The following is a 12337-nucleotide window of genomic DNA, read 5'->3' on the forward strand; positions in this document are numbered from 1 at the left end:
ATAGCGATGTTGCAACAGCAGCCTCTATACACGCAGCAGACGATACAGTTTTCCGTCCCGATTGAGCAATTACAGTGTATATAAAAACTCGTTTTTAGTTGTACTACAATGACAGGAAGTAAACAACCGTATAATAATGCATGTAAAAGCATAACAATGCGCACCCTTTCGATAACGGAGCAAAGAAATACAAAAAACAAGCATCTGACGACTGGTACTTTAAAATCAATAATGTACGTAGTTTACAAAATAAATAATAACCGAGATTGCAATAAATAACCAATATTAGTAATTTTTCACTCACCAATTTACAGCGATAATGGCGCAATTCCATCCTGCTCGCCATTGTCACTGTTGTGCGATTCTTCGCCAAAACCGTCTTCATCGTCGTCATCAGCAAGACAAATCATTAATTGTTCATGGGCACTGATAATGCCTTCTATTGTCTGTGCTGCTCGTATAAGCTTCTCGACGTGATCTACTTTTTTTCTCCTTGAGGCTGCATCCACAGTCACAAGAGCTTCACGCAACAGCTTTTCCACCTCTGTTATTGTAAAGGACTTGTTGTTGTTCCTTACACACATTTTTACATCACTCCATATTAACTCGATAGGGTTGAAATGGCAGTGATATGGTGGCAGCCTTATTACAGTATGACCCTGCTCCTTGGCAATTTCGTCGACTACATATGTAGGTGTCGTAGGCTTATTTTCTATAACAAAAGAATATAACAGAACCTTTGTCGTACTCATATCCGCTGCAATATTTCGAGCCTGTAACCACTGCACCATAACTTCTTTCCGATAATTTGTGGTTGGGGCTTTGTTCTGTATCACCGAATGATATGGAGCATTGTCCATTACAATTGTTGTAGGGACAGGAAATTGTTTTAAGAGGTTGCTGAACCACTCAACAAATCGTGTGTGATCCATATCTTCATGGTAATCACCAGTCTTTTTTGATCTAAAAACTAAAAGTGCGTCAGGGACAAAACCACTGGAGGAGCCTGCATGGACCACATTTAATCTAGCTCCTCTTCCCGTCGGCTGATGGCCGCTTCTGCTGGGTGTGTTATCCGTCCAACATTTACTGACAGCTTCCCCGGCATTAACCCACGTTTCGTCTAGCCAAATTATGGAATGAATGTCTCTGCCCTCAATTTTGTGCAAGAAAATGCTACTGTGGTAACAATATGTGCCCTCTCTAACAGTACTTTGCGTCCGTCTAGAGTTTTGTAACGGAAACCCATATTTTTAACACAATTTTTAGTGATGTTTTGCCACCCCTGAAGAGTTCACTTTCTTTTAAAGAGATTAATAACTTAGCTACAGTCGGATACTCTTTTCTGCTGTAGTAAGCATAAACATGCCTACGAATTGCATCAGTCTGGAAAGAATCTGAATCTGTGATAGGACTAGGCCGCTTTTTCTTCTTTCCCGGGGTTGATAAAAATGTATTATTTGATCCAGACAGCTCGGAATCATTACGGCTCACTTCAGTATCTTCCAAGTTTTGTAGTAAGACTCCCTTACTTACTACGGTTCTTGCACTAATACCAAGAGTTTTCGACGTACGTTCCACCACTTTGTCGGCAGGAATTGATGGCTGTCCATGAATGCTTATGTAGTTTTTCTCCTGCTCGTAAAACTCACGAGTTCTGCGTAGTAACTCCAGTGCCTGGCTGTTTAGCGGCACCCCTCGACGCAAAGGATTGTCACTAGGTGAACGAAGTCTTTTCGGTGGCATTTTCCAAGTATGTACACTCACAACGTAACAAAAGTCACAACGATATAGCACACAGTACAACGAAAACAAGCGGTAAACAACACACAATTCACGTTGTATACACATTCACTAAACAAAGCCGGCAACGCGGGAATTTTGACGTCACAGCACGTGAATAACAGCAGTGCTCACTGCTCTGTGATTGGCTGGCGCCCCACGCTGAACGCCTAGCGCCTATCGTTCTTCACTTGTTACTCTGTTACGCTGCCAACTTCATACGCAAACGTCAAGGGCAATGTTTCAGCGGCCCGGGTATAGGAGGCAGGCGTGTCTGAACAACACATAAATTATCCGCTCCTTACTGCCGCGTATAATTAGGTCCTACAATCGCCTCAGTAGCTGCTCGGTGTTCGCGGCGGATTTCTCAGTGAAGTGCTCGATTCTCAGCCCTGCCGCAGATTTCTTTTTCTCCGCTTGGGAACTGTTTTGCTGTCTGTGCCATGCGGCTATAACGTGACGCGATTCAGTATCAATAGATCCCGGTTGGCAGCATCACTGACGGTGGCAGAGTCAGAGCGATTTTCCACTGTCAGAGGGAAGCGCAGTGACGTTTATATCGATTTAAGCGCAACAATGGGGACGATTGCTCTATCTCTCACTCTCTCAGTGACCGGGTGTCTAGCGTATTGTGTGGCGACGTCAGTATTAAGCGCCGTGACGTCGTGTCTTGTAAAATACTTGGCTCGCTGCTCCATTTGCAATTTTAGTCGGAACGGATTACATGATATTCTATATCGGCACGATCATTGGAGAATGTCCATGTACAAGTTATTTCGGTGTGTTGCAACCGCCTCTACTTGTATTTGGAAGTGGATCATCCGGAAGAAGTCTGCGTCCCCTGTGGCGCCGGGTTGGTTTCCTGTCAGGTAGCTCCAAATGACTGAACACGAGGGCGACTAGTGGATATGCTCAACCGATTGCAGCCATTGATCAGGAAGTTGTTGACTTACGTTCCTACTTCCTGGGAATTATGGAGTGCATTCAATTACGGTCCAAACAGTTATATTTTATGTATGAAAAGACTATTCCCTTATTTGTCATCTTGGTTCTCCATACTCGTCTGTAAAGCAGTTTTGTTCAACTTTAGAAGTTACCTAATTCAAGTAATTTTAGTGTGTATTTCTGAATATTAAACTGGCGGTGTGGAAGCCTCTTGCCTGTGTTTGGGCTCGTTAACTGGCGCTATCTAACGTGGTTTCTGACCACGCTTCATCTTTTCCAAATTTTCTCCAATGTATTTTGAAGTTGTAATTTTTTCTATAAACTTAGTAATTAGTAATGTGTAGATTACAGGATAGCTTGAGTAAACATGTGTTTTATACTGTGAGTTCAGCTGAAAGGGTCCTGAGTAAAAGAACTGCTAAACCTAAAGTGGTTGCTCTCTCTCTCTCTCTGTTAACCATACTAAAGTGAGAGCCTAAAAAATCAGCTGCCCAACCAGGTTGAGTGTTGTTCGTAAACAAAAGGAAGAAGTTGTTTTGGTGCTACATGGGCACCCTGTCTGCACGACCAGCTGACTGTATTTTACATGAACTTTTCATCAGTCTATTTACTTGGATTTGCTTGTTTTTTCCTAACTATATGCCATCTGTTTTACTTGCCACTGGATGTCGAATTTTTATTGCCTGTTAGCCATTTCTGTAGGTTCCTAAAGCTGAAATTTGGAATATGTTGTTAAACGTCACATTGTTGATCTTATCAAACAACTGTGTTAAGCCTTGGATTTCTTGTCAAGATTTCAGAAAATATTTCTTAAGAATCCTGATGTGTCAACGAAGTGGTTTATTTTTTATTAATGCTATTAATAAAATTCTGCTCCAGTATACTAACACTCAACAGCAGCTCCCTACAGTATTTCACTGTACTTACGTTCGTACTGTCATAATTGACGTTCCGCTACTGATTGGGCTAAATGATCACTTCCCGAAAGCCAATAATTTACTAAATATACAGGGTGAGCACAAAGCCTTGCCCTGATCATAACAATTTATTACAGAATAATCGTTTGACATAATAAGTTACATTTTATGCCGTTACATAGGTTAGTTTTTGTTAGTTTTTTTTTCTTTTTTTTTAAGACGACGTACGTTAGTAAACCTCAACGTGTGCTCCCTTGGTATCTCGGAGAATGTCGAGGCGGTATTCCAGTTCCCGCCAGGTGTTTCGTAACATGTGTTCTGTCACAGTACCCACACCAGCTTGTATCCTAACCTTCAGTTCGTCGACGTCATCAACTGGTGTGACGAAGACACTGTCCTTGATATAGCCCCAGAAAAATAGTCAAGGGACGTAACGTCTGGATAGGGGAGTAATGTCCAATCGGTGAATTGGAAGGAACGGTCGAACACCCTGGCCACCCAGCTCTCCAGACATTGCGCCCCTTGACTTCTTTTTCTGGGGCTACATCAAGGACAGAGTCTTCGTCACACCAGTTGCTGACGTCGACGAACTGAAGGCTAGGATAGAAGATACTGTGGGTGCTGTGACAGAACACACGTTACAAACACCAGGCGGGAACTGTAATACCGCCTCGACGTTCTCCGAGCTACCAAGGGAGCACACGTTGAGGTTTACTAACCTAAGTGGTCTTAAAAAAACCACTAACACTATCCTACGTAACGGCATCAAATGTAACTTATTATGTCAAACGGTTATTCTGTTGTAAGGCTATATAATCATGGCAAGACTTTGTGCTCACCCTGTATATTAGTTCGTGTGTACAGATAGGCAAGCCGGTGAACAGAGTCCCAAAGCGGGCTGCTGCCGTTGCGCCCTCTCTAACAGCGCCTACAGCAGTGACTTTTTTGGGTTGCATACACGTATTGACGTTCGCCAGCTCACAGACTATGCCCATATTGAGCACCTGAAATACCCGCTGGAAACTTGAGTGCCCCATTCACTGAAATGTGTCTATTTTCCTCATGTCTTGTAGTTTTCGAACAGTTTTCTTTATAAACGCAAAATGTTTCAAGTAGATATTGATCCACAGAGGAGCCATTTGTAAGATACTTACGAGTGTATGGCCGCTAGTCACCAATGGCTTAAGTACGAAGTGTTGTCATAATAGGGATGCGCTTAGGTTGGTGGATAAGTTCGAGGCGATTTTGTTCTGCATGTTGGTATTCCGGTTGCTATGGGTTTGATAACCGACTGTGATTTTTTTTGTTTTTGTTTTTAGTTCAGTCTTGCTACTTGAGTTCACATATTGTCGTTTTGTAGCTGCAGATAGTGACTGGATCTGTGGACGCCTGAAAATGGAGTGCAAAGTGGAGAAACGAAACATTTCTGAAATATTCTACTGTTTGAGTTCAGTAGAGGGGTGACAGCAGCGGAAGCTGCCAGAAACACTTGCGCCGTGTATTCAGATAATGTCACTGGACACAGCACGGCAAGAAAATCGTCTTCTCGCTTTAATGAGTATCGCTTTGGCGTTAGTGACTCTCCACATACAGGAAAACCTTCAGGCTTTCTTGAAGATCGTTTGAACGTACTAATCCATTATCACCCACAACATTGTACTCGATAACTTGCAGATGTGATGAAATCTGAACACTCCACCATCGTAGGACATTTGCAGGCAATGGGAAAGGTTCAAAACGCGGGTACTATAAGACAAAATCACTCAAACCAGTGGGTGGTAATATGTGCATATCCGCTAGCTCGTCATCATTTGGCTCGTGAACAACATTGAGTATTCCTATGCTGTATCTTCATTGGTGGCGAGAAATGGTGTCTTTATGCTAACACAAGAAAAAGGAGGGAATGGTTGCGCCCAAAAAAAGCAGCAACTACCATACACAGACCTGTGCGCATCCACAATAGATAGTGTTATGCATTTGGTGGAACAGCGACGGTGTGCAGTACTACGAATTGATTCGTTGAGATGTAACCATCACTGCTGATATTTATTGTCAACAACTGAGCCGTGTTGCAGACGAAGTCCAAGGACAACGACCAGGAAGAATGCATGAACTGATGTTACTCCACGATAACGCTCGCACACATTCTGCTACATTGTCAAAAACACTATACAGGAGTTGGACTGGGATGTTATTCCGCGCCCAGCTTCTTCACCAGATCTTGCTCAGATTTTCTCCTTTTCCGCTCTCTATAGAACAACCTGTAGGAACTTCCTTTCCAGATGAAAATGCACTCCGAACATGGTCTGACGAGTTATCTTCCTAAAAACCACGTGATTACTATAGCAGCGGATTCGAAAAGTTATCGTGAATGAGAATATACACACATCAAAAAAAGTTTTTATCATCTCGGTTCCGAGAATTACAGAACCTGTACAGAAAATTGGAAATAGAGATCAACATAAACATCATTTCCGCCCTTTTTATTGCTCATGAAAACAACACATTGCATGTTGTACCACCATACAGCGAGGCCTTCAGAAATCGTGGTCCAGACTGCTGTATACACAAGTACCTATAAAACCAAGTAGCATGTCCCCTTGCTTTGATGCATGCCTGTATTCGTCGTGGCATACTATCCACAAGTTTATCAAGGCACTGCTGATCCAGATTGTCTCACTCCTCAACGGCCATTCGGTGTAGGTCCCCCAGAGTGGTTGGTGGGTCACGTCGTCCATAAACAGCCCTTTTCTGTGTGTCCTAAGCATGTTCGATAGGGTTCATGTCAGGAGAACATGATGGCCACTCTAGTCGAGCGATGTCTTTATCCTGAAGGAGTCATTCACAAGATGTGCACGATGTGGATGCGAATTGTCTCCATGAAGGCGACTGCCTCGCCAATATGCTGCCGATATAGTTGCACTATCGGTCGGAGGATGGCATTCACATATCTTACAGCCGTTAAGGCGCCTTCCAAGACCACCAGCGGCGTATGTCGGCCCCACATTAAGCCACACCAAAATAGCAGGGAATCTCCACCTTGCTCCACTCGGTGGACAATGTGTCTAAGGCGTTCAGCCTGACCGGGTTGCCTCCAAACACGTCTCCGACGATTGTCTGGTTGAAGGCATATGCGACACTCATCGGTGAAGAGAACGTGATGCCAATCTTGAGCGGTCCGTTCGGCATGTTGTTGGGCCCATCTGTACCAAACTGGATGTTGTCATCGTTGCAAAGATGGGCCCCGCCATGAACGTCGGGAGTGTAGTTGCGCATCATGAAGCGTATTGTGCACAGTTTGGGTCGTAACACGACGTCCTGTGGCTGCACGATAAGCATTATTCAACATGGTGGCGTTGCTGTTAGGGTTCCTCCGAGGCATAATCCGTAGGTAGCGGTCATCCACTGCAGTAGTAGCCCTTGGGTGGCCTCAGCGGGGCATGTCATCGACAGTTCCTGTCTGTCTGTATCTCCTCCACGTCCGAACAACATCGTTTTGGTACACTCCGAGACGCCTGTACACTTCCCTTTTTGAGAGCCCTTCCTGGCACAAAGTAGCAGTGCGGACGCCATCGAACCGCGGTATTGACCGTCTAGGCATGGCTGAACTACAGACAAAACGAACCGTGTACCTCCTTCCTGGTGGAATGACTGGAACTGATCGGCTGTCAGACCCCTCCGTCCAATAGGCGCTGCTCATGTTTACATCTTTGGGCGGGTTTAGTGACATCTCTGAACTGTCAAAGGGACTGTGTCGGTGATACAATATCCACAGTCAACGTATATCTTCAGGAGTTCTAGGAACCGGGGTGACGCTAAACTTTTTTATGTGTGTTTTATTGATGACTGAAGTCACTGTCATGTTTGTGTCTATTAAACTTATGGAAAACGCTATGAAGTTATGCGCCAACATAATATTTCAAATATAAACTTTTCCATTAAGTCCACATACAATGTGGCTCAAATTTCATCTATAGCTTACTTAAAATAGAATTACAGTACTTTGTTACCACTTTACGTGTTTACAGTATGCTGTACACAATTTCTTGTTAAAGGAGATCCGCCAACTTTCGTCCTCACATTTGATAGACTACTGCTCTCGTCCCTGCAGTCAGCTACGAATTCTTTCAAACACCCCTTCATGATATCGTAAATGTTGGCAACAGTAATCACCGATGAAGTTCCCCATTCTATAAACGAGAGTGCTGTACATTTCGCTTTTGAGATGCCACTAGGCAGAAAAACCCAGGTCGCTGGGATTAGGACCTGGAGGTTTTCTTGGACTATATTTGCACAGTGGATGTCGAACTAACGGAAAAGCTTGTAATTTGACATACAATTGAATTCAGCTGCGGCTCGTAACCTCAAATTTTGCAGATATTTACCGACATGACCGTAGTGCGTGTATGATTGTTTTTCATTAAGTACGATACTCTGAGTGTGCAAAAATCATGGGACAGCGATATGCACATGCACAGATGCTGGCAATATCACGTACACAAGGTGTAAAAGGGCAGTCCATTGGCGGAGCTGTCATTTGCACTCAGTGAAAAGGTTTCCAACGTGATTAAGGTCGCACGACGGGAATCAGCCGTCTCGGAAGGTGAAATGGTACTTGGACTAGACGCGTGCAACATTCGGAAATCTTTAGGGATTTCAATATTCCGATATCCACAGTGTCAAGAGTGTGTCGAGAATACCAAATTTCAGGCTTTACCTGTCGCCATGGACAACGAAGTGGCCAATGGCCTTCACTGAGCGACCCACGGCATCGACGTTTCCGTAGAGTTGTCAGTGCTAAAATACAAGCAACACTGCGTGAAATACCTGCAGAAATCAATATGGGACGTACGGCGAACGTATTCGTTACGATAGAACGGTGAAATTCGGCTCTAAAAGGCTACGGCAGCAGACGACCGACGCTGGGCTTGTGACCACATCGGTTGGACCTTAGACGACTGGAAATCCATGGCCTGGAGAGACAGGGCAAGATTTGGCAAGAACTGATGTAGGGTTGGAGTGTGACGCAGGCCTCTAGAAACTATGGACCCAAAGTGTCAACTAAGCACTGCGTAAGCTGGCGGTCGCTCCATAATGACGTGGCTGTGTTTTTATGGAATGAACTGTGTCCTCTGATCAAATGGAACCGATCACTGATTAGTTATGTTCGGCTACTTGGAGATTGTTTGCAACCATTCATGGACTTAATGTTCCCAAATAACGATGGAATTTTTATGGATGACACTGCACCATGTCATTGGGCCACACATGTTCGCGATCGATTTGAAGAACATTCTCGACAATTAGAGCGAATGACTTGGCTACACAGATCGGCGGGCATGAATCTTTTCGAACGTTTATGGAACATGGGCGAGAGGTCAATCAGTGTAAAACATCCTGCACCAGCAAAACCTTCGCAGTTATCAACGGCTCTAGAGGCAGCATGCCTCGGTATTTCTCCAGGGGCCTTTCAACGACTTGTTGAGCCTATGACACGTCGAGTTGCCGCAGTATGCCGGGTAAAAGAGGTCCGACGTGATATTTGGACGTATCCCATGATTCTGTCACGTCAATTTAGTATAGCGTACGGCTGTTGCCTCCTGACCGTGCCACACGCCACGCAACGGAGTGCTGCGGGTCGCCGCCCTGTCAGGCGCCTGCAAGCCCGCGCTGTCCGTCATTGCCTACGACAACCGCTGCTGTACTGAGGGCGTGACATTCACCGGCTATAGCCAGTAACAGCTTGCGTCTGCACACGAGACATCTTCCCGGAACTCCTCCGCCGGGCGGCCTGCGATCACCAGCCAGTGTGAGTCACAGCCTGGACACTGACGCTCCATTTCAGAAGTGCTGCGAGCGTATTCCTCCAAGTGCAGTGCATGTTATCGGTACCATGAACATCGACAGTGCAGCCTACACCTACCGTGTTTGTGGCAATGTTTTTCGATAGTGACAGACTGAGTGCTCATCTATTGAATTCGTTACTTTCTTTCATGGGATCATTATGATCTTTACATTGCTTTTTCTTGGCATCTTTTTTCTGCTGCTCACATTATTGTGTATTTCTCTATAATAATAACGTTCTGTTCTTTTTCGCTATCAGAGCACCTTTCTCATCTTCTGTGAGCGTCACCCACAAGGGAATGCTTTAGATAGCTTTCTGCAGATTACCTAGTTTTCGTAACACCTTGCATGAACTTTACAGGCAGCTTTGCCCTCTGTCTTTCACTTGGTAGCACACTGTGTACAGGGTGCTCGGAAATTCCCGTTACAAAATTCTAAGATTTGTGGAGGGGGATGAGTATACGATATTTTGAATAGGAGCCAGTGTCCGGAAACGTATCATTTCTGTGCTTCATTCGTTTGAAATCACGTTCGCCGCGCGGGGTAGCCGTGTTGTCTAGGGCGCCTTGTCACGGTTCTTGCGGCTTCCCCCCGTCGGAGGTTCGAGTCCTCCCTCGAGCATCGGTTTGTGTGTTGTCCTCGGCATGACTTACTTTAAGTTACATTAAGTAGTGTGTAAGCTTAGGGACCGATGACCTCAGCAGTTTGGTCCCATAGAACTTAAAAAAAAAAATAATTCTAAGTACGTTTGTAAGAGGGTAGTCATCGTGGGGACTAGTTGCATCAGATCGGCTTATGTCATTTGACGTCCGTCCTGTCTCACTGACGTGCTTTGAGCTTCACTCACATGTCTGTGAGTATTAGAGCAACATGGTTGACTACACGTTTGCAGAATACACCGACATGATCCTTTTGAATCGCGAAGCTCACGGTAGTGGAAGAGCAGCTCCTCGCCTTTCTCAAGATCGTTCTCGACAACGTCCGAAACAATCGCATATCCTTTTCGCCACAATTAGCAATGGCTTCGAGGAAGGGCTTTACCTTCAGCAGGTGTGATTGTGGTGCTCCAAGGAGACGCCGCACATCCAAGCTGGAAGCGGCCGTACTGCATCACGTTGAAGAAATCCGTCAACGCGTAACGAGCAGTTTCTTTGGCATTAATGAGTGGAACTGCAAAACAAGTGATGTACTGGATCGCGCCTAATAAATTATTTGCAAAAGTGGTCGTGTTACCAACATATTTTCAAATGGTTGTAGCACAGAAACATCACTTTGCCAGACAGGGATTGCAGTTCAAAATATTATCTACTCGCCCCCCTCTATATGTCGTAGAATTTTGTAACGGGAATTTCGGAAGACCATGTATGGAAGAAATTTTAAGTTATAAATACCGTAGATATCTGTATCACATTAAAAATGGAGGTACAGCAAGCCATTTTGGAGGGTGCGGGTGGATGGAGACAGTAGAACACTTTGTTCCCCTCCAGAAACAAATCCCCCGATCGATGCTTGATTGGTTTAGTGTGCGATTTAGTTATTCACACATACACTTACCTAACAAGTGCGTAAACGCAGTGAGCCGCAGTCAGCGCCCAGTAGTCGCTGAGGATGGACGCTCCGCACGAGTGGTGACCATTCTTCTGCAGGGACAGCTGCAACGACATACGTTCTGTAGTCAGCCTTTGTTTCAATAACTGCTACCCTAATTCGTGTATCATCTCCGTGGCGCTCTTTCCCTTATTCCTCGATGATACAAAACGAGTTTCACTTCTGTGAACTTTTTCGCTGTCCTCCTTGAATCCTATCTGATGCGGATCGCAAAGCAATACTCCAGAAGACGGCAGACAAGCCTAGTATAGGTAGTCTCCTTAGTAGAACTGTTACTCTCCTAAGTGTTCTGACAACAAATCGCAGTCTTAGGTTCGCTCTCCCAACAACGTTATCTGTGTGTTCGTTCCAAATTCAGTTATTAGTAATTGTAATCAGTAAGTACTTAATGGAGTTCACAGCATTTAGATTTGTGTGATTTATCGAATGAATGAAATTTAGCGGATTCCATTTAGTACTCTTGAAAGGTGGCTGCACTGTGCCACTGCGCCAGAGATTGCGCCAAAGAATACTATTAAGCCGCCTCCACAGTGATTGTCGAGAGTTCATGGCAGTCAGTGCTAGTAGAGAGCTCGTGGAAGTCAGTGCCTGTCGAGAGCTCGTAGAGGACAGTGCGTGTTAAGAGTTCGTGTCGAGATGTGCTAGTGGGCACTGCTTGTCGTGAAATCGGAGGGATATGTTGTAGTAAAGAGTGTTGTTCCATGTTGTATGCAGTTATTTGATGGGAGAGATAGCAGATGTTATTGTAATGAGTGCATTTCGTCAATATATATGAAGGTAAAAACTACAATGTTCTTTTATTAATTGTGTGTCTGAAATAATGCGTCACTACAGGTTCAGTCAACAAAGCATCTGGCTTGTGTTCTTGTATTAGAGTGAATTCTGGTTTTCTTGCGTAATTATAGTTTTTCTAATTTTTTTTGTCACGTCAGTATAATTGGTATTAAAAAAATCTTGTCTGTTGGAGAAGAACCGTGCCAGATGTGGACGTTGAGTCACACTCCCACATACAGAACAGTTACTCTTGTGCTCATTGGTTTTGTAGGTTTTATAGTTGCTGGGGACTTAATTAATTAGCTGTGTTTACGAAAATTTTCTTTCATTGTTTGTTGCAGTCAGATTGCGTAATAATACTAGTCAGGGCCAACCGTTTACGAGACACTGCGTAATCGGACATACTAAAAAAAAATATTTTCAATCATATATAATTAATAAAGCCCCCATGCACGTGGCGACCGTTG

The 12337-nt window shown here is 44.4% G+C and overlaps 1 protein-coding gene across 1 annotated transcript in view; it reads right to left on the minus strand.

Moving 5' to 3' along the window:
• LOC124778580 (mite allergen Eur m 3-like) overlaps nucleotides 1–11152 on the minus strand; it is a 30047-nt gene extending 18895 nt beyond the window's left edge. The window contains exon 1 of the mRNA XM_047253654.1: nucleotides 11043–11152. Coding sequence (XP_047109610.1) covers nucleotides 11043–11152 — 110 coding nt within the window. The remainder of the gene's footprint in view (nucleotides 1–11042) is intronic.
• Between the last annotated feature and the right edge of the window lie 1185 nt (nucleotides 11153–12337).

This window comes from Schistocerca piceifrons, chromosome 1 (assembly GCF_021461385.2).
Source record: "Schistocerca piceifrons isolate TAMUIC-IGC-003096 chromosome 1, iqSchPice1.1, whole genome shotgun sequence".
NCBI lineage: Eukaryota > Metazoa > Arthropoda > Insecta > Orthoptera > Acrididae > Schistocerca > Schistocerca piceifrons.